At 30.6% G+C, this 22,636-nt stretch overlaps 4 protein-coding genes across 5 annotated transcripts; all 4 read left to right on the forward strand.

Annotated features, from left to right (window-relative positions):
• Window positions 1-2,804, forward strand: LOC109333837 (feruloyl CoA ortho-hydroxylase 1). Its single transcript, XM_019569415.1, has 3 exons — window positions 1-505; window positions 1,182-1,530; window positions 2,455-2,804. Exons 1-3 carry the CDS (start codon window positions 6-8, stop codon window positions 2,704-2,706), a joined length of 1,101 nt encoding a protein of 366 aa, XP_019424960.1. The 5' UTR covers window positions 1-5; the 3' UTR covers window positions 2,707-2,804.
• LOC109334083 (transcription factor JUNGBRUNNEN 1-like) lies at window positions 6,831-8,677 on the forward strand. Its single transcript, XM_019569656.1, has 3 exons — window positions 6,831-7,105; window positions 7,356-7,663; window positions 8,184-8,677. Exons 1-3 carry the CDS (start codon window positions 6,919-6,921, stop codon window positions 8,565-8,567), a joined length of 879 nt encoding a protein of 292 aa, XP_019425201.1. The 5' UTR covers window positions 6,831-6,918; the 3' UTR covers window positions 8,568-8,677.
• On the forward strand, window positions 11,787-15,508 carry LOC109334303 (elongation factor 2). 2 transcript variants are annotated; one of them, XM_019570003.1, is made up of 4 exons: window positions 11,787-11,826; window positions 12,181-12,224; window positions 12,316-12,403; window positions 12,894-15,508. In XM_019570003.1, the coding sequence occupies exons 2-4, from the start codon at window positions 12,222-12,224 to the stop codon at window positions 15,332-15,334; spliced, it is 2,532 nt and encodes an 843-aa protein (XP_019425548.1). In that variant the 5' UTR covers window positions 11,787-11,826; window positions 12,181-12,221; the 3' UTR covers window positions 15,335-15,508. The 2 variants fall into 2 exon arrangements, with proteins under 2 accessions (XP_019425548.1, XP_019425547.1); XM_019570002.1 differs by lacking the exons at window positions 11,787-11,826; window positions 12,181-12,224 and having other exon boundaries at window positions 12,310-12,403.
• LOC109333819 (probable LRR receptor-like serine/threonine-protein kinase At3g47570) lies at window positions 18,311-22,021 on the forward strand. The gene is made up of 2 exons (XM_019569396.1): window positions 18,311-21,033; window positions 21,164-22,021. The coding sequence occupies exons 1-2, from the start codon at window positions 18,345-18,347 to the stop codon at window positions 21,547-21,549; spliced, it is 3,075 nt and encodes a 1,024-aa protein (XP_019424941.1). The 5' UTR covers window positions 18,311-18,344; the 3' UTR covers window positions 21,550-22,021.

Genomic DNA, 22,636 nt, shown 5'->3' on the forward strand with positions numbered 1-22,636 from the left:
CAATTATGTCTACAATATTCAACTCTTCAAATTCACTATATGACTTTGTAGTCAGAGATGGAAATGGAGTTAAGGGTATAGTAGACTCAGGTTTATTAGAAGTTCCACAAAGATACATACAACCCCTACATGAACAAATCAACAAGCTAGATTCAAGAACTCATAATCTTCCAGCCATTGACTTATCTAAGCTCAATGGACCTGAACATGACCAAGTTGTGGATCAAATTGTTAGTGCCTCTGAAACCCTTGGATTCTTTCAGGTATTGAACCATGGTGTGCCTGTGGAGTTGTTGGAATCACTTAAAGATTCTGCACACTCATTTTTTAGCTTACCACCAGAGAAAAAAGCTATTTACTTAACAGGGTTGAGTCCAAGTCCATTGATAAAATATGGAACTAGCTTTGTCCCTGAGAAAGAGAAGGCATTGGAATGGAAAGATTATATTAGTATGGTGTATAGTAATGATGAAGATGCTCTTCAATATTGGCCTAATCAGTGCAAGTAAGAACTTCTATATTAGATATCAAATATTTTATATATTTATATATACTTTTATGCCTTATACACTATTTAGAGTACACTCCTTTAATAATGACTGCATTTCATATATACTTTGCTGAGTAACATATCATTTTCAACTTCTACCTTCTTTTGAATTTTAAATTTAACTTTTTTATTAAAAATCAATTGGTCATATCTTTTTTATAAGTTTAACCATTTTTTCCAAAAATATAACAAAATTTCTAATAGAAAGTGATGTATTTAATGAAGAAGAGAAAATTCTTGTTCTCTTTTTACTAATTTTTCTTAAGTTTCTTAATTAAGTTTCTTAGCTTGAAGGGCAATGGTCAGCAAAATCATTTCTAAAATGACTTTAATATATGTAAATTGGTGTAAGAGATTTTCACATTTCTAGTTATCTATCATTTATATATTGAAAAACAGTCACAAAGTAAAGGTATACACATAAAAGGTGATAGTATGTTGAATATAAAAAAATTAAACTTTATAACTTTTCTTCTCCTTTAAAATTTTATCCAATTTTTTTCTAAAATCATTTAATGTCCTAAATACTTGTTTGTTGTCATACACAACAAACCCACCAAATCATAATAATCACTCTCTAAAATATCATTCATGAGTCAAATTCTTTCTTTCTATATTTGTTTGTTCTCAGGGAAGTAGCACTAGAGTATTTGAAGTTAGCATCGAAGTTGGTTAAAGACTTAGTAGAAATATTGATGGATAATCTTGGAGTGAAACTAGATGAATCAAAAATTGAGGGTCTTCTTGGCATGAGGATGGTTAACATGAACTACTATCCAGCATGCCCTAATCCTGAACTAACAGTTGGTGTAGGGCGCCACTCAGATATGGGAGCTATCACAGTGTTACTCCAAGATGGTATTGGTGGCTTATATGTCAAAGTTGAAGGAGATAATGATGATGATACTAATAAAGGAGAGTGGCTTGAAATTCCACCAATCCATGGTGCTTTAGTTATCAATATTGGTGATACTTTGCAGGTTTGAGATCTTCAAATATGAGATTGTGTTAATAACTTAACATATTGCAACTAAAATCCACTTTTTAGACCTTAATTTATGACTATTGATTAAAAGATATTTACTTGGGTAAATACTCATATTAGTTTCTCATATTTTTTCGATCTTACCAATTTAGTCATTCAAAAAAAGAAAAGATCTAAAATGGTCCATAAAATTTTTAAATGTGGATCAAATTAGTTCTTTTTTGGGTCAAATTAGTTCATACCAAGTGTTGTAAAACATGCTAAAAAATGACTCTTTTTAGGGATCATTTTATGTCTTTTCTTTTTTGAGTTAAAAAATATGAGAGAGTAAAATGAGTATTTACTCTACTTATTTTGATAGAAGATTATTGGTGTTAAAAAGTTGGTGGAAAAAGAAATGTGAGAAAAAGTGATATAGAAATAGTATTACTCCGATTAATTCTACTTATAATAGATCAAAATTCAAGTACTTTCACTTAGCTTCAAAAGATACCATTAAAACATAATTTTTTTTACTTGGAAAATCACATCATGTTTTACCTACCCATTGTTATGCCCATTTTATAGCAATTGGTCATAAGATCTTTCCATTGAAAATAACAATGATATATGATTATACAAGAAGTTTAAAGGATTTGGACTGATATACTTTAGGTCCATGTAGAAAATACTTTCTCTTATAAAAAAAGACATGAAAAGAAAATCATATGATTCATTTGCACATAATACCTCAAACTTCAAATATTCACTTATATAAGTCTTATTTGAAAGGCTGCAACATAAACTACCATAATGTAGTAATCTAGCACTATCATCTTATTTACATATTAAACCTTTGAATACATATTATATACTAATATAATGTACCATATACTAACTATTTGACTATTTCTATTGGCACTGTATATGTTGATATAAGATACTGAGCAATGGGAAGTATAAGAGTGCTGAACACAGAGTAAGAACAACAAATACACAATCTAGAGTATCAGTTCCAGTTTTCACTCTGCCAAATCCTACAGAAGTGATTGTGCCATTGCCTGAAGTGGTGAAGAAAGATGGGTTAGCACGTTATAGACAAGTTATATTCCAAGATTACATGAAAAACTTCTTTGGAAATGCTCATGCAGGAAAGAAATCTCTTGATTTTGCAACAATAAAATCTGCATAATAACTAGTATGATGAACAACAATAAGTTTGTATTTTGTATTCAGTTTTTCCAACATGTTTCACATTTTCATTTCATGAATAAAAACATGAGTATCGAATAATAAAAAAAATGTTTAAGGTTATATATTATTGAGATTCTTATGTTTATCTTTCGGCAAAGTGTAAGTAGAGAAAGCAAAGAATGATCTTAATCAAATAGAAGGCACTATAAATAACATGGACAAAGGTATATAAACAAATAAACAATGACCAATACCTTCAAAAGACTTTGAAGTTTGAACTATTAAATATTCTAACCATCCAAAGGAAGTAACAATTTAATAATATTTGAATGCTTCCTTTGAACTATAACATATATATCTATATTATATATATATATATATATATATATATATATATTTTGATATTCCTTTTTATTCTATTAGATTTTAATTTGTGGCATATATATGAATTGTTATTTTTCAAACTTGCGAAATTCTTCATTCTTTTGAGATGGCGTCATTAAAATCCTATAATAGTTTTGTTACCTTATCCTAGACTTACAACATTTATAATATTTTGAGAATTTCATATTTGAACGAAATAAATTTATAAATTGAAGTTATCTCCTATTTTTGTGAAAGTTAAAAGTAAGAGAAAAATATATATGTTAATGCATGATTTTTATATACTTTTATTGTATCATTCACCATTATATTTATGTTTAATCATTATTTATTTTTTAAAAGAATAATACAAATGAATAGTGAATAAGTCTTTATATTAACATTGTGGATATATATTAAATTCATTAAGTAATGGGTTATTGTATATTTAAGATAATATTAAAACAAAAAATATGTATGATAATTAATAAGGAGTAGTGATGCAAGATATGCATTAATGTTTGTAAGTAAAAATATTGTTTGATTCCCACTCCCACCATACCAAATTATGATTAAAAATTTAAAGTAATACTAGTCCTCTCTTCTCTAACAGAAGGTTCTTTGGGAAATAATTTCAATTATAAAATTTGACTGAGGACTCTGACTTCTTCTTCAACACCCACCACACCAATTATTGGTAGATTCTGACTTTGTCTTTTAGACTATGAATAGCAAGATATAGTTGTGAAATCTTGAACATAATCTATAGTTGGAAATTTGTGTCCTTACTTAGTTAGTTGGAGTTCGAGAATAATTCTCATATAAAAAACAATAAATTTAGATCTTACAACCAATCATTGATAGTTAGGACACAAATTGTTGAATGTAAATTGCACCATCTATATTCTAATTTGTATCTTGATTTAATTTGACTATATTAAATTGTAAGTAATGTAACTTTCATTAGATAATAAAGATCAATGAAAGTCACATAGCATTATCACTTTAAAATCACTGAACTAGTGTCCAATATCATTTTATATTTTTATAAACAAATATTACTCATTAGAGTACAAGTGGTATTCACACAATTACATAAAATATGATAATGAATTATACCAGTACATTCAACAGGAATAAAAAAAGGTCCACCAACCCCTCAAGACTTATACAAATCTATGATTATTCTCCCTTCCCTATACGAAATTAATAATTATGATCTCACTGCAATAGAAGAAATTGGTTCAGTGATTTTATATGCTTCTTATTAATTGACTTTTGTAATAATGAAAATTAATAAATCATGAAAAAAATTGTTTTTCTTTATTGATTAAACTATTTAGCCGATTGACAATTATATTGGGTTGAATTAGTCAAAACCTCTTTAAAACCATATTAGACCATTCTCGGCTCAAATAGGATTATCTTCGGTGCAAAGATATCTATAAGAAACAACGAAACCATATTAGACGGCAGTCTGAATAAGGTTTGATCTATTTTTGTAAGAAAATGTTATTAGTATCAAAATACACCAAACGAGAATAAAAAATAGGCATGAGACAATTCTATCATTAAAAATGTGAATCATTTAAAAAAAAGTAAGATGTTAATTTGATTTTATAAAACACAAGTTAGTCCTAAACAATTGATCATCATATAAACATTGATAGTTAAAATAATCATCACATTATTCATTTTAAAAACTTATACGATGAGCGAGCATGAAATCTTTAAGAGACTTAAATTTAAAATATGCATTCATGTTGTTAAATGTTGAAAGTCATATGATTAAGAAATGCAATAAGGACATATATAAACATTTATCGACATGTACAAAGTAGCCGGAGTCTCTGACTAGAGTGATTTAGGTAAAACAAAAAGGAATGTATCATTTCCTTGACTTGTCTATACTTGTTGACTAGGCAAACACATATCATTAGTCAAACTTAGGTTTACAAATTTTCTTCACTTTCACACATCCCTTTTAGGATGTTCGAGATACTTTACAATAACGAAGAGTCAAGTAATAAAATATGAGATTCATAATGAGGTTGATAATATTTAAAATCTATAGTATCGTTAGTTTTTAAAAATACATATGTTACCGTCCATTTAATACTGGATTTTCTGGTACTGGAGAGAATCTAGATTCCTTTACAGGATGTTTACATTAAACCAATCTAAAAAAAATGAAAACTTATAAAAAAAAATTATTAAATTATTTTGAATTTTCTCTAAAGTCCTACCAATCCAAATCATACATTTCATGTTTATATATTTATTACCCTTTAAATTACATATTTGATTTAATAAATGTTTTTTGTTCTATATCATTGATTGATTGAAATTTTGTATTCCTTTTGTGACAATGGTGCAAATAATATGGCAATATGGGAGACTATGGTTTTCTTATTCAATGCACTAAGCCAACAAATTAAACAAAATATGTAAATATCATATTTTCATCTGAAACATTAATATATTTAGAGTAAATTACATTCACACCCTCTGAGTTTTAGTGAAATTACACAAATCACCCATCACTTTTCTACACTTACACAAACCTCCCCTATTTTTAAACTTTCATTACATTGACCCCCCTTCCTAAGAAATAATTGTAATCTTTTAAACAAAAAATGTGATAAATGCAATTAAGTTAAACAAAACATGATATATTGTGGAGACACGTCCAAATAATATGAGTCAATATTTCTTTATTATTTTTGGTTCGTCACATTATATTATAAGAGCGATTTAAACAATATTTCTTTAGAATTGTTGATGCATTTTGTAACAAAAAATAATAGAGATACGTTGATTTGTATATTATTTAGACTTGTCTACACAATATATCATGTTTTGTTTAACTTAATTGTATTTATCACATTTTTTATTTAAAAGATTACACTTATTTTTTATGCAGGGGTTGTTAATGTAATGAAAGTTTAAAAACAAGGGAGGTTTATGTAGGTTTAGAAAAGTGAGGGGTGGTTTGTGTAATTTCACTAAAACTTAGAGGGTGTCAGTATAATTTACTCATATATTTATAAGTTGTTCAAAATTTGAGAAAAAATATATACATTGATAATGTATGAGTTTTATATATTATTATTGAATTATTACCATTCATGTTTTATCATTATTATTTCTCCAGTAATACAAATAAATAATATACTAACTATTTAGAAATCTTTACCCTAACACTACATTAATATTAATTAGACTCTTAATTCTATCATATGAGACTTCTGTTATTTTTTGCATAATAAAAGGAAATTAATACTTCATCAACGAAATTGACAACACAACTACCAATCTCTTTGACATTGATGTTACATTACAATACCCCAAGATGAATGTTAATTAAAGTCCACCCAAAAAATTGCATGTTAGATAATAAATACAGATATATATACAGTTTTTTTGGGTACATAGATATAGATACAGTTTTATGTCCAGACAAACAATTAAAGCAATTATTGGTAGCTTCTTTTTTTTTTATTGGTAGCTTATAAAACTATTACATGAAGGACGTATATTTGAATGGAATAATTCCACCCTCCATGCATTAATTTATTTATTGATAAAGTTATACTTTGTCACGAATATTGAACTTAAATTAAAGAAATAGAACGAGTCCGTCATCATAAAAATTTATGAAGGGACAAGTCAAACCTCATGACTTGACTCCAATGAAAAACTCATCCGTTTTATATGACTTTCCTTCGCATTATAATTATAGAAACCATGTTCTTTACTTTGTTGAAATTGAGCAAGAGTTTATTATATTCTTCTCCTTCTTTAGAGAATAGTAAAGCAATCAAATAGAGAGAGAGAAATAATTAAGATGGGTGTACATGAAGATTTCATGAAGGAAGATGAGTATGATGTTCCACTTCCAGGGTTTCGATTTCATCCCACTGATGAAGAACTTGTTAGTTTCTATCTTCGTAGGAAGCTTGAAGAGAAACCCATCAATATTGAACTTATCAAAGAGATTGATATCTATAAACATGATCCTTGGGATCTTCCAAGTATGTCTAATATTCTATGATTATTATTTCTTTTGTTTACTCAATTCTTATGTTTTTCTTAAACTTCAAAAATCTTGTACGTTTTCTTACAAGATGAAATTAATTAGTATCAAAAGAGTAAGAGTAAGAGTAGAGTTTTCATCTAAGAATACCATCAAGAAAAATATACTACAACTTTGATTCTTTTTTTTTTCTTCATTGATAACCTAATTAATTAGTTCCATATATATTTCAACCTCTTTGTGTGAAGAAGTTAGTGGTAATGGAGGAGAGAAAGAAGGATACTTCTACTGCCAAAGAGGGAGGAAGTATAAGAACAGCGTAAGGCCGAATAGGGTTACAGGCTCAGGGTTCTGGAAAGCAACCGGAATAGATAAGGGAGTATACTCGCATGGAGGAAAAGGTAATGACTGCATTGGACTCAAGAAAACACTTGTCTACTATAGTGGCAATGCTGGCAAAGGAACCAAAACTGATTGGATGATGCATGAGTTTCGCCTTCCATCAAATAATGACACCATCACAAACAAGAATAATGCAGATATTGCCCAAGAAGCTGTAAGAAACTTAGATAATTAAGAGCAATTTATTTTTCTTAACTTCTGTAATATAATGCTACATAGTCTAGATTGTTTGTTGGAAATTTTGCTAAATTTTTTTGAAGATTCAAAAGATGCTTGTCACATAAGTCAAGGTTCTAAGTTCTAACCAAGGGTTATTTTTTAAATGCATGACAATATTTTCCTATATATAAAGTATAAACCCAACATAACTGCACATGTGATCATAACCACAATTTATAACATGAAACTAGTCTAAGATATATATGATTTGGTGAACATTCTATAAAAATATTTTAATTTCTTTTAGATTATTCCTCACTTAACCTTAGTTGACAATGTTATTTGGACTCAATATTTTGTGCATCAAACTTGTACTTTTTTTGGAAAAAGAAAGAAGGCTGCAAAATTTCTTTCTTATTATTCCCCTCATATTTTTTAGGAGAAACTACTTATACTTTATAGTTTATAATGTGATTTTCATATTAATTGTTCACATCATTCTTTTCTATACACAGGAAATTTGGACACTGTGTAGGATTTTCAAAAGAAATGTGTCACAAAGAAAACACATACCATACATGAGATCAAATTCAGCTTCTAAGCATCATGACAATATTAACATGAGCAACAGAAAGAACATTGAGGATTCAGAAGCATATATCAATTTTGGTGCAAGTCTTAGCCATTTTCAGAATGAACAGAAGCATGTTAATAACTATCCAATGAATCAGTTTCATGTAGGTCAGTTAAGCTCTCAAGTGGCACAAAAACCTCAACTAACTGCACCATCTTATAACTTCTGGACTAACCCTTCTGTGACTAATGACTTCTTCATGTTTGAGAATTGGGATGAACTTGGATCAGTTGTGAAGTTTGGTGTTGATTCACCTAGCTTGTAAATAACCCTCTCTATATGTAGTTTTAGTTGAGAAGTTAGAATGGAATATTATATTATTTCAATAAATATTATTTGACATCAAACAAAGGACACTTTTCATCTTAGGGAAAGAAATAAAGATTCATAATTCTCTTTCTTATATTGGAAGTTGCAAGGTTTGTTCTATAAATAACATTATCGGTAACTGGGAGTAGATCCAGTTACTTCTTAGCTATTAAATTGCAGTAAAATCTAATAATTTGAATTAGTGAATAGATATAAAGTACTAGATTTGCTTAGAATTGATGATTTAAATATTCGAGTAGGTGGATCCACTTTCTTTTAAATATTATTTGACACATAGATGAATAAGATCCCTTAGATACAATCAATAAAATATATATTTTCTAAAGGGATATGTAAAGCTAATTTTTCAAATGGTAGTAGATTTAGAAGTATATCTAAACATCATCTAAAAACTCTAATGTCTCAAATGATAGTAAGATAGTAAAATGTCTATAAACATTTAATAACTCACCTTATTTACAAATCTAAAATAATTTAATAATTCTACAACATTCAAATAAATAAACACAACATTGGTATAAAATGGTAACGAGTGCTCATATGTGTATAAAAATATAACACTCATACATGATATATATAATAATTATTCACATACAATAAAAATATAATATATTAACAACTAACACATATATTTCTTATAATATATACATTTATTAAAAAGATATTTTCCCCCCTATAGATAATATAATTATATATACTATCGTTTACAACATGCAAATAGATACCTTTAGAATACTTAAATAAGCATAAAATTTTCATAATACTTACAAACCTAGATTTTAATGCCAAGTAAACCAATTTACAATATTTTATGTAGTTTCTATATTAATTAATTTTATCAAGGAAAAGTAGTAATTAAAGTAGAAATTAATCATACTTGAATTTCATAATTGTTTTGACGTAGTGCAAAATTTATAATAATAACTTGATTTTTTTCCTAACAATCATTTTATTTTTATGCTATCTTGGCTACCAATATATCATATGTGGAATGAAAAAAATAGAATATTATTTTATAACAAAAACTGTGGGGAGATAGCTCCGTTGAAGAAAAATCCAATTTGAAGTAAAATAAAAAAGAAGAGAGAATAAAAAATCGATGGTGTAGTGATAAATAATTTCTTCATAGTATTAGAGTTATAAAAAAATTGATTCTCAAATTCTTTTAGTTTAGAAAATTGTTATGGATTAGAAATTGTTATTCTTTGTGGCTTTACCAGAAAATTTAAATTTGAAGCAATAACATGCTTGAAATTAAATGCAAATGTAGAAATTTAAATTTAAAATATTTATCGAAATAACAATAATTGATTTGACAAACATAAAAAATGCATGGGGATTGATTATCTATACTTCTACATCAATACTACTTATAAAGGGAAAATATAAAATAACTATCTATGAAGTCTTTATGTTTTCCTATTTAATTTTTTATAACTCCTAATTTTATGTTTATCTACACTAATCTATACTACTTAATAAAGGGAAAATATATTTCCTTATCTAATCTTTTATAACTCCTAATTTCATGTTTATCTATACTAATAAATATAAAATAACTATCTTTGAAGTATTTTATGTTTCCATATTTCATCTTTTATAACTACTAATTTCATGTTTATCTACACTAATATTAATAAACATAAAATAACTACTTATAAAGTATTTTATATTTTCTATTATATTTGACATTTAAAACATACAGACTACACATTCCAAACAATAGGAAAACAGGTTGACATAAAATAACTACCCTACTACTTATAAAAGGGAAAATATAAAATAACTACCCATGAAGTATTTTTATCTTTTATACTTTCTAATTTCATGTTTATCTACACTAATACTAATAAACATAAAATAACTACCTATGAAGTATTTTATGTTTCCCTATTTTATCTTTTATACTTTCTAATTTCATGTTTATCTACACTAATCTACACTAATACTAATAAACATAAAATAACTACCTATGGAGTATTTTATGTTTTCTTATTTTATCTTTATAACTTCTAATTTCATGTTTATCTATATCTATACTACTTACTAAAGGGAAAACACAAAATAACAACCACACCATGGTGTAATTTTCTTATTTTTACAAAAGACCATATAATATTATCTTCTCATTTTACCATTATTATATTCTTATTTTAAAAGTGTATTTAAAAATTGAACGTTGCACCAAAAAAGTATTTGATACCAATCGAATAAACTCAACTGTAAATTATAAATATTTGATACAAAAAAATCAAAATATTATCAGAAGATACGAAATGTCTATCGTCACGCTAGTAATGATAATAAAAATCATTGAACCATCAAGTTAATTAAAAAATTAATTTCCCTTGATATCACAAAGACATTAATTATAATATCAAGAATAAATTCATCACATTAATTAAGATTTGAATCTTCTTTAAAATTGCCCATGCATTAATTATAATATTAAAATCACAATCATCTTCTTAATTAAAACTTTAATGTTTCTTAAAATAGCACTTACATTAATTATAATATCAAAACAAAATTATCATACTTCAATCTTTTTTAAACTATACATACATTGATTACAATACAAAAATAGATACATCATATTAATTAAAACTTTAATCTTCATTAAAAACATTGACAATAATATCAAAAGCAAAACCAATATATTAATTAAGACTTTAACATTTCTTAAAATCACAGCTACGTTAATTACAATAGCAATAACATATTCACCGTGAGACTATAAAATAATTGAAATATTTAACTTTGTCTAAGTATAAATATTAAACTATTTATTTGCCAGATGAATGTATATATTCAATTTTAAAAAAAGATTTAGGTGGAAAATAAAAAAGATGGTACAATAATAATAAGGAAATGAAATATCTGGTATAAGGAGATAAGTTATCTCATCCTGTCAGTGAAATCATCATGACATGTATGTTTTATCATTATCTATACAAATATTTTAAAAATAAATAAAATAACACATATCACATATTTACTTACTGGATAGAGCAGATAAGTTATCTATCATAATACATTATTCTCTCTCATAATAAAGGCTAAGGCCCAAAGTAAAGGATCGCGTTTGGGTAGATCCATATAAACCTCAGAATCACACATCTATAAATAGTGTTTGGAATAAGGTATTCCTGTTCTCTTCGCCGCCTCTCTTTCTCTCTTTCCCAAACACATCGGTAACCGCTTTCTCTTTTTCTCAATCTCTATTCAATTCTCTCATCATTCAATTTTCTCATATATTCATTCATCCACTTTTCTCATTATCTCTATCGCTTTATTTAATACTTTTCATTTTTTTTGAATTCTTCGTTTCGTTATTTAGGTTTTTGAACATAAAAAATCTGATTTATTTGTGTGTTTGAAGTTATAATTTATGTGTTATTCTGTTTCCAGTATTCTCATATTAAAACAATTATATTATTCTTTTTTAGTATTTATTATTTTTGATAGATAATTCAGTAAATTTTACTTATTTGTTTTTTTAGTGTGATATATTACGTTTTGCTAACTGCAGTGTTTTGATGTTTCAGCTCTAACAGATTCGTTTTTTGTGTGAAAAAAGCTAGTCAAAATGGTAAGTTAATGAATATAGTACTTCATTTGTTGTTTTGTTAATTATAGTTGATTGTGTTGTATGAACAAAAATTTATTGTTAATAAATGCAGGTGAAGTTTACAGCTGAAGGGCTTAGGCGTATTATGGATTACAAGCACAATATCCGTAATATGTCTGTGATTGCTCATGTTGATCATGGTATGCGGTAATCGGATATCTTTATTTTTTGTTGTTCTGGTTACATTCTTCGGGTTTTGCGATATTTGATTGATTATAATTCTGTATATTCCATTTACTGTAGAAGTTACCAGAGAGTTCATTAGAGTAATATTTTCAAGCAAAATTTTTGTGATTGTCATATAAAGATACAACTGTGATCTAGTGTTTGTTTAATGAGAAAGTATGAAATGTTTTTTGTAACTGATACATTGACTTTTTGTTGAGTTCCTTTGATGTTTAATGTAATAGATCCTTATTTGGCGTCGTTCGATCCATGTAGCCGACCTAGCCTAGTGGGTTAAAGGCTTGGTTGTTGTTGTTGTTATTTATGCTCCTTGAGAAATCTTTATGCACATTTATCTCTTAAAGAATGGCTTATATCAGATTGGTATTATAATTATTTGTCAAATTTTATTTTACTTTAGTTTTATTATCTGGATAACACTGTTGTTTGCCTTTGCAAATGCAGGGAAATCGACTCTTACGGATTCCCTTGTTGCTGCTGCTGGTATTATTGCCCAAGAAGTGGCAGGTGATGTCCGTATGACTGACACCCGTGCTGATGAAGCTGAACGTGGTATTACAATCAAATCTACTGGTATATCACTTTACTATGAGATGACTCCTGAATCTCTCAAAAGTTTCACCGGAGAGCGTAATGGGAATGAGTATCTCATTAATCTCATCGACTCACCTGGGCACGTTGACTTCTCATCTGAGGTTACTGCTGCACTTCGGATTACTGATGGTGCTCTAGTGGTGGTTGATTGTGTTGAAGGTGTTTGTGTCCAAACTGAAACTGTGCTGCGACAGGCCCTGGGAGAAAGGATTAGGCCTGTTTTGACTGTTAACAAAATGGACAGATGCTTCCTTGAGCTCCAAGTTGATGGAGAGGAGGCTTACCAGACTTTTCAGAGGGTCATTGAGAATGCTAATGTGATCATGGCTACATATGAAGATCAACTACTTGGTGATGTTATGGTGTATCCAGAGAAAGGTACAGTTGCTTTCTCTGCTGGTTTGCATGGCTGGGCATTTACTCTGACAAACTTTGCGAAAATGTATGCCTCCAAATTTGGTGTTGATGAGTCAAAGATGATGGAAAGGCTGTGGGGTGAAAACTTCTTCGATCCTGCCACAAAGAAATGGACTAGCAAAAGTACTGGTTCTCCTACTTGCAAGCGTGGGTTTGTTCAATTCTGTTACGAGCCTATCAAGCAGATCATTAAAACCTGTATGAATGACCAGAAGGATAAGCTGTGGCCTATGTTGCAAAAGCTAGGTGTCACCATGAAATCTGATGAGAAGGAGCTAATGGGCAAAGCATTGATGAAGCGTGTCATGCAAACCTGGCTCCCAGCAAGTAGTGCACTCTTGGAAATGATGATATTTCATCTCCCATCTCCGTCAACAGCTCAAAGGTATCGTGTTGAGAATTTGTATGAGGGTCCGCTTGATGATCAGTATGCTTCTGCTATTAGAGCTTGTGATCCTGAAGGACCTCTAATGCTTTATGTCTCAAAGATGATTCCCGCATCTGACAAGGGTAGGTTTTTTGCTTTTGGGCGTGTCTTCTCTGGCAAGGTGTCAACTGGTTTGAAGGTCAGGATTATGGGACCAAATTATGTCCCTGGAGAAAAGAAGGACCTGTATGTTAAAAGTGTGCAAAGAACTGTCATTTGGATGGGGAAGAAACAGGAGACTGTTGAGGATGTTCCTTGTGGTAACACAGTTGCCTTGGTTGGTTTGGACCAATTTATCACCAAGAATGCTACATTGACAAATGAGAAGGAAACTGATGCCCACCCTATCCGAGCCATGAAATTTTCTGTCTCACCTGTTGTTCGTGTTGCAGTTCAGTGTAAGGTTGCATCAGATCTTCCTAAGCTTGTTGAAGGTCTTAAGCGTTTGGCCAAGTCAGATCCTATGGTTGTTTGTACCATTGAGGAGTCTGGGGAGCACATTGTTGCTGGTGCTGGAGAGCTTCATCTCGAAATCTGTTTGAAGGACTTGCAGGACGATTTCATGGGTGGAGCTGAGATTATTAAATCTGATCCCGTTGTGTCATTCCGTGAGACTGTCCTAGATAGGTCGTGCCGCACTGTGATGAGCAAGTCACCTAACAAGCACAACCGTCTGTACATGGAGGCAAGACCTATGGAGGATGGGCTTGCAGAGGCCATTGATGATGGAAAGATTGGACCAAGGGATGACCCCAAAGTTCGTTCGAAAATCTTGTCAGAGGAGTTTGGTTGGGACAAGGATCTTGCCAAAAAGATCTGGTGTTTTGGACCTGAGACCCTTGGACCCAACATGGTGGTTGACATGTGTAAGGGAGTCCAGTACTTGAATGAAATCAAGGACTCTGTGGTTGCCGGGTTCCAGTGGGCATCAAAAGAAGGTGCATTGGCTGAAGAAAACATGAGAGCTATCTGCTTTGAAGTATGTGACGTTGTTCTGCATGCCGATGCTATTCACAGAGGTGGTGGTCAGGTTATTCCTACCGCTAGGAGGGTGTTCTACGCTTCTCAGTTGACCGCCAAACCCAGGCTTCTCGAGCCTGTTTACCTTGTTGAAATCCAGGCTCCTGAGCAAGCTCTTGGTGGTATCTACAGTGTTCTTAACCAGAAACGTGGGCATGTGTTTGAGGAAATGCAAAGGCCTGGTACCCCACTTTACAACATCAAGGCCTATCTCCCCGTCGTTGAGTCCTTTGGATTCTCCAGTCAATTGAGGGCTTCAACATCAGGACAAGCCTTCCCACAGTGTGTCTTTGATCATTGGGACATGATGTCCTCTGACCCATTGGAATCTGGTTCACAAGCTTCAACACTTGTTTCTGATATTCGGAAGAGGAAGGGCTTGAAGGAGCAGATGACACCACTATCTGAGTTTGAAGACAAGCTCTAAGTTCTTTAAACTTAGCTGAGCTTTGTCTTGAGGAAAACTCTGTTTCATTATTAGCTTTTTATATTTCAGCATTTTTATTTATGTCACTGGTTTTGTCTGTTATTTGTCTTTTGCATTGATGTATGGTCAAAACAATTTCTGCAAAATTTGATTATGAGATACTCTTTCCACTAACCTTGTGTTGCATTTTTTAATGTCTAGATGGGGGAGCATGTTATATATTGCATTTGTGGTCACTAATTATTAAATCAAACTCGCATAATTAGTGTCTCATTTCATACCATAAGTGTTAAAAAATAAGTAAAACACACCAACATTTCAGTCAAAAGTGACATTGTTTTAGAATAATTCACATTGAAAGTGTAGGCAAACATATTCTATGTGTATTCAAATTAAAATACAGTGCATATCCATAATACTAACCATGCACCAATACCCAATACATACCTTGTATTGTATCGGGTCCATATCCTTGATAGGATCTAAGAAGGTGAAAGTTTTGTTCTATTTAATGTGAGGAAAATAAAAAATCAGTATCTAAGAGGAGAACTCAGTGAAATTCAATGGTGTTTTGATTTCACTATTCACTTTCATCCTCATTAAGAGAAAGAAAAGTGTGATTTGTTTTCTTTTTATAAATTCTTAGTCCTTTCATTTGTTGAACAAAATTATAGTTTATATTGTTTTACAAAAAAAATTAATTTATTTATTTTATTCTTAATCAAAGCAAGGAAGTGAAGTGTAACATTTTGCCTTAAAAGTTAAAAGATCGTTGTATCATTATGTGTTGTTTTATTATTCTAGCATCAATATGAGTTTAGTATAAAATAACTAATTTGGAAAAAAATCCCAACTTATATGACAAGAAAAAGAAGAATGTTGTTTGTACATCTCAAATTTTATAATTTCTCTATAATAGGTCATTATTTGTACAACTAACTTTTCATGTTTTATGTATGTAGGAATCTAAAAAAAACTCGTCCATACATCGAAGGAAAAATTGTCATAAATTAGTTGTCAAAATAATATTTTTTAATAAAAAATATTTTAACTTAAAAATAATTTCCATGATTTCACCTAAGCAATAGTGTCTTCAACATGCATTCGTCATCAAAAAATGATTCCCTACGTTGCAAAAACCTCATCTTCCACCCCAAAATAAACTTTCCCACTTCAACACAAATTACATAAAGATTTAATATGTATATAAGTGTTTTTTATGTTGTTAGTAAATCATATGTTAATCGTTATTGACTTTCAAACAAAAAAATAATATAAATCAATGATGAATGATAGTATAAAAACTTTACACTAACGGTGTGTAGATTTTAATCTCTTACAAAGAAAAAGAATGATAGTATGAGTGAAGCATTTGAATATGATACGGATACATTAGTGCATGCCTTATAAGTAATAAGCACAATTATGTTGGGACGGAGACCAAGACTTGAGTAACACAAGACAAAGGTTATTCATAGTAATAAGTTACATATGCAATTGGTAACATTTAACTTAATTATCTATAATCTCTTCTCATTAATATAATTATACTTATATTCTATGTTGGGATACTAAGTATAATGAATGCTAGGGTAGTTCGTGTATGTGTGGAAAAAAAATAGAGATATTATATGTAATTTTATTAAAATTGAAGAAATGTAAGTGTAATTTAGTCATATAAATACAATTAATTATAAAGTTAAGTAGACAATAAATTTGGTGTTGACTAGCTATGTTGGTATTTTCTCACTTTTCTGTAAGGAAATAATTCTTTTCGGGGTTTGTGTTGTCCTCTTAATAAATATCATTCTAAGAAACCAATCTCTCAACTTTGAGGATCTATCTAGTAAGATTTTACATGACTAGATCAACGTTTTATTAATAAGTATGTTTTGATTGAATTGCTTGTTACTTGATCAACACGGTCTAAGTGCTAAAACTACAAAATGCTTTCACAATCATTTCCTTGACACGAAAATCTTTGAATTTTATCGAAAGATATTCCATTGCTAATCTTTGAATTGATGGGTCCTTTTGATTTTGCAGTCAATACATAATTGCACCTAATGGAAATGTACGTGCATGGAAATTCATGCTGTCAATTTAGCTAGGTAGAGCATGAAAATATACAACCTTAAAATTTTGAGACAAAGAATCATGATATTTTAGACAAATAAGCACAACAAGTAAAAAAAACAATATATAAAACTATTAGCTCAATCTTCTCTCTCAAGACTTGAATGTGAAGGCTTCAAAATTCTAATAATGGTAAATTGACACAAGAAGTTTATTAAAAATACACAAAGTAAATCAGAAATCAACAAGACGTTAATCTAGTGGTGTAAGGCCCCATTGAATTCTCAGGGTCAAAGATTCGATTCATGAGAGTGACAAGATCAATAGTATTTTTAAAACTAGGAGATGTATAAGAAACCTAGGTGAGTGCAATTCCTAGAAACTCACTAAGTCACTAGTGACAAACCCCAACATACTGCAGAAAAAAGAAAGAAAGGTGGCAAATTTATTCCATGGAAATTAGAGATGTGGGCATATTAGAGTAAATATTCATTTTGATCCTTAAAATTTTTTATATGTATCAATTTGATCCCCGACAAAAATTACACAAGTACTCAAAGGTCAAAAATGTGAGTTAAAATAGCATATGTTAGAGTGTTGTTATAAGAAATTTTTTAAAAATGACTAATTTGACTAACATTTAATATTTCCGGGATTATTTTGTGGTTTTTAGTTCTAGCGTACAAATTGGTTTACAAAAGAATTTTGAGGGAATTTTCCTCTAACCATAAAAAATTCTTATGTTGACTATAAACATAACACGGTTTGGACAAAACATAAAAGCCTTTGTACTAGGAAAAAAGACACATGAATTGATTTGATGGTACTCTATTTTGTTTTTAAGGTCATGAAAATTCAGACTACATTTTTCCTCTATTTAAGTCCATGAATTCTGATAAACCATAATCTATATAACCCTTTTGTACCTTAACAAATGAAGCCTATTTTTCTCATGTTCTTACCTTCATTTTGGTTGATGTACCTTCATTTGTTTCTTTTCTTTACTTTGAACTCATCATTGTTTGGCCTAAACACAAATGTTTCTGCATTAGGAAATGACACTGATTACCATGCACTACTCAAATTCAAGGAATCAATATCCAATAACCCTTTGTATTCTTGGAATAGTTCCACTCACTTCTGCAACTGGCCAGGAATTACATGCAATTCCATGCATGAAAGAGTTCTCATGTTGAACCTAGAAGGATATGACTTGCATGGATCCATATCTCCTGCACTTGGCAATCTGTCATTCCTGAGAATCCTTAGCCTCCAAAACAACGGCTTCGGCGGAAAAATTCCACAAGAAGTTGGTCTATTGGTACAACTGCAGACACTCTATCTCAACAATAACTCGTTGATAGGGGAAATTCCAACAAACCTAACAAGTTGTACTAAACTCGAAAACATCGACTTGTCGTTGAACAATTTGGTTGGGAAATTACCTAATGAAATTGGCTCTCTTAGGATGCTTAGAGAATTTAGCATTGTCACAAACAAAATAGAAGGACAAATTCCACCATCCATTGGGAATCTTACATCAATGTCCCATCTTGTGCTAGGTGATAATAACTTAGAGGGACATATTCCACAAGAAATAGGCCATTTGAGAAAGTTGATATTTCTAGACATATACTCGAATAAACTATCCGGTATGCTCCCATCTACTGTTTACAATATGTCATCTCTCATTACATTCTCAGCTTCAGTCAACCGATTTAATCAATCTCTTCCATCAAACATCTTCCACACTCTCCCTAATCTACAAGAATTTGACATCGGTGCAAATCAAATCTCGGGTCCAATCCCAACGTCCATCACGAACGCGTCTGTTCTTCGACTACTTGATATCGATGGAAGCCATTTTGTAGGAAAATTTCCAAATGTAGGGAAGCTCTGTGATCTTAGGATAGTGAGTGCATCTAATAACCATCTAGGTAGCAATTCAAGTAAGGACTTGGATTTTTTAAGTCCATTGACAAATTGTAGTAAGTTGAGGGTGCTATCTATATCCTACAATAATTTTGGGGGGGTTTTACCAAATTTTATAGGAAATTTTTCTACCCAAATGAGTCAATTATATCTTGGTGGTAATGATATATCTGGAAAGATACCTTCAGAGTTAGGAAATCTAAATAGTTTAATTCTTTTGACCATGGAATTTAACCATTTGTATGGTACTATTCCATCTACATTTGGAAAATTTCAGAAGATGCAAAAGTTAGAATTAGAAGGAAACAAACTTTCAGGACAGATATCACCCTTCATAGGCAACCTCAGTCAATTGTTTTTCTTACATTTAGGAGACAATATGTTAGAAGGAAGTGTCCCTCCAAGTTTAACAAAGTGTCAAAAGTTACAATATCTAAATCTTTGTCAAAACAACCTTAAAGGTACTATACCATTAGAGGTTTTTAGTCTTTTCTCTTTAACTTCATTGAACTTGTCACAAAACCTATTGAGTGGTAATCTACCTGGTGAAGTTGGAAAGCTTAAAAATATTGAGGAATTTGATGTCTCTAAGAATCATCTATCTGGTAAGATTCTTGGAACTATAGGAGAATGCTTGAGCTTGGAGTACCTTTCTTTGCAAGGAAATTCCTTTCATGGAATCATACCTTCTTCTTTGGCTTCATTGAAAGGCTTAAGAGGTTTAGACCTATCACAAAACCACTTCTCCGGGTCAATTCCGGAAGGTTTGCAACATATTTCTACTCTAGAGTACTTGAATGTTTCTTTCAACATGTTGGATGGTGAGGTACCAACAGAAGGTATCTTTCGAAATGCAAGCGGATTCGCCGTGTCAGGTAATAGAAAGCTTTGTGCAGGTATTTCGGAGTTACATCTACCACCATGCCCTGCCAAAGAAAGAAAATTTGTAAAACACCATAATCATACAAGGTTGATTGTAGTGATAGCTTGTGTTGTTGCTTTTCTTCTCATATTGTTATCTTGTGTAACTATCTACTGGATGAAGAAAAGAAATAAGCAACCATTTTCTGACTCATCAGCAATTAACCAACTGCCTATGGTTTCATACAAAAGCCTGCACGACGGAACGGATGGATTCTCGGCTAGAAACTTAATAGGATTTGGAAATTTTGGCTCTGTCTACAAAGGAACTCTTGAGTCAGAAGACAAAGTTGTTGCAATAAAGGTCCTAAACCTTCAAAAGAAGGGAGCTCATAAGAGTTTCATGGCTGAATGTAATGCATTAAGAAATATTAGGCATCGAAATCTGGTTAAGATCTTAACATGTTGTTCCAGTATCGATTACAAGGGTCAAGAATTTAGAGCTCTTGTTTCTGAATTCATGACAAATGGAAGCTTAGAAAGTTGGTTGCACCCAGCAATGGAAATTTCAGATCAACCAAAAGCTTTGGACCTTGAACAAAGATTAAATATCATTACCGATGTTGCTTCCGTGTTACATTATCTTCACTACGAATGCGAGCAAGCTATCGTTCATTGCGATTTAAAGCCAAGCAATATTCTTCTAGATGAATGCTTTGTAGCTCATCTCACTGATTTTGGCTTAGCAAAATTGCTCTCAAGTATTGGAGTCTCTCCAATGCAAAGTAGCACAGTTGAAATAAAAGGGACTATTGGTTATGCTGCTCCAGGTATGGCATGATATTGTTTAGTTTGGTTGTAAAAACTTTGAAGTTCTAACTTTGTTTTTTGACCTTTCATTTCATCTTGTGTTGATGTTTTCATTTTAAGGGCATTAACAGATTTAGTATTGAATTTCAGAATATGGAATGGGTTCACGAGTGTCAATCGAAGGCGATATGTATAGTTTTGGAATTCTAGTTTTGGAGATGTTAACCGAAAGAAGACCTACAGACGAAACATTTAAAGATGGTCGAAATCTTCATGACTATGTCAAAATTTCGATACCGAATCATCTTTCGCAAATTATGGACCGAACTATTCTCCTTGAGGACAGTGATAAGTTGACCCTTATGGATCGTAATGTAAGGGAATGTTTACATTCACTTTTTAGGATTGCACTTGCATGTTCAGTGGAATCACCAAAAGAAAGAATGAGTATGGTTGGTGTCATAAGGGAGCTTAATCTGATAAAAAGTTCCCTTCTGAGATCAATGAATGCATTACAAACACAACAGAGAACATAGAAGTGGCACTCATAGGTAACTATTATTGGATGTTTCATACAATTTCTCTTTTTCTTTGTAAATGCTAAATCCTATTGAAGGAGTTCATGATTTATGAATCATGGTATGCATGTTTTTTTATCTAATGAATAGAGATGAGTTACTTTTTCATGAATTTCAGGTTGTTGAAAGTTGGCAAATATTCAAGTCTACAACACAAGTACTATAAATTTGGACCTACCCATATTTATTATTCACTTCTATCCTTTTTCATTTATATATATCTCTTTGATTCATGCATGGCTTATGTGTACTTAAGAGAATAAAGTTATTCTGCATTGTATACACCATGTAAATGTAATAATACATGTATGCTTCCCATTTTCCATTGCCAAAGATACCAAATATGCTGGAATTAGTTGTTGTAAAAGTGATGTGACTATTTCTTTAGACTCCTACTATTATCAAAACCATACATGATAATCAACATCGTCACAAATTTATGCACTGTATAAGTTTTATGGGACGATGTCGACCTCTAGAGAACCCTGCAATGGTAAAGAGAAAAGTTAAAAAAAATGTATGCATCGATATTGTACGAGTTCTATAAATAAATATTGATTGTGTATAAATCTTTATACTAACAATGTATAAACATTAAAGAGAAAAACCATTAAATCAAACAACAGTATAAATTTAAAAAATATGCTTGCAAGATTTAAACATTATGAGAGACAACTCATAAGATTTATTTTGCCTATATTTGAAAAAATGGACATTTAAGTTGGAGATTCAAAACCACCTCAGCGAAATACAAAAGGGATGTGCAGAAGCCAGTCATTCAAATAAGAAGCAGTAACATTAAACATTTTTGGTACTACTAAGAGTGTATCTTCACATTTATTAAAAAACTAATCTTTTTTGGATATTTGACTGTTCCCGATAAGTGTGCCCATAGGAGTCGAACATTTGAAATTTTTCATTGATTAAAATCCTGATCAGAAGAATCATTCAAAAGCACTACTTTTTTACCAATGATTCAGATCTACAATGAACTCAAATTTGATCACATTAAACTTGGCATTGAACAAAGAAATGGGAAAATCAA

The sequence above is a fragment of the Lupinus angustifolius genome, chromosome LG19 (assembly GCF_001865875.1).
Source record: "Lupinus angustifolius cultivar Tanjil chromosome LG19, LupAngTanjil_v1.0, whole genome shotgun sequence".
NCBI lineage: Eukaryota > Viridiplantae > Streptophyta > Magnoliopsida > Fabales > Fabaceae > Lupinus > Lupinus angustifolius.

Coding starts and splice junctions, on each gene's coding strand:
- LOC109333819 (XM_019569396.1), top strand. CDS start 18,345: ATGAAGCCTATTTTTCTCATGTTCTTACCTTCATTTTGGTTGATGTAC. Junction 21,034..21,163: donor TATTGGTTATGCTGCTCCAG/GTATGGCATGAT, acceptor ATTGAATTTCAG/AATATGGAATGGGTTCACGA.
- LOC109334303 (XM_019570002.1), top strand. CDS start 12,310: ATGCAGGTGAAGTTTACAGCTGAAGGGCTTAGGCGTATTATGGATTAC. Junction 12,404..12,893: donor GATTGCTCATGTTGATCATG/GTATGCGGTAAT, acceptor TTGCAAATGCAG/GGAAATCGACTCTTACGGAT.
- LOC109334083 (XM_019569656.1), top strand. CDS start 6,919: ATGGGTGTACATGAAGATTTCATGAAGGAAGATGAGTATGATGTTCCA. Junction 7,106..7,355: donor TGATCCTTGGGATCTTCCAA/GTATGTCTAATA, acceptor CTTTGTGTGAAG/AAGTTAGTGGTAATGGAGGA. Junction 7,664..8,183: donor CAGATATTGCCCAAGAAGCT/GTAAGAAACTTA, acceptor TTCTATACACAG/GAAATTTGGACACTGTGTAG.
- LOC109333837 (XM_019569415.1), top strand. CDS start 6: ATGTCTACAATATTCAACTCTTCAAATTCACTATATGACTTTGTAGTC. Junction 506..1,181: donor TATTGGCCTAATCAGTGCAA/GTAAGAACTTCT, acceptor GTTTGTTCTCAG/GGAAGTAGCACTAGAGTATT. Junction 1,531..2,454: donor ATATTGGTGATACTTTGCAG/GTTTGAGATCTT, acceptor TGTTGATATAAG/ATACTGAGCAATGGGAAGTA.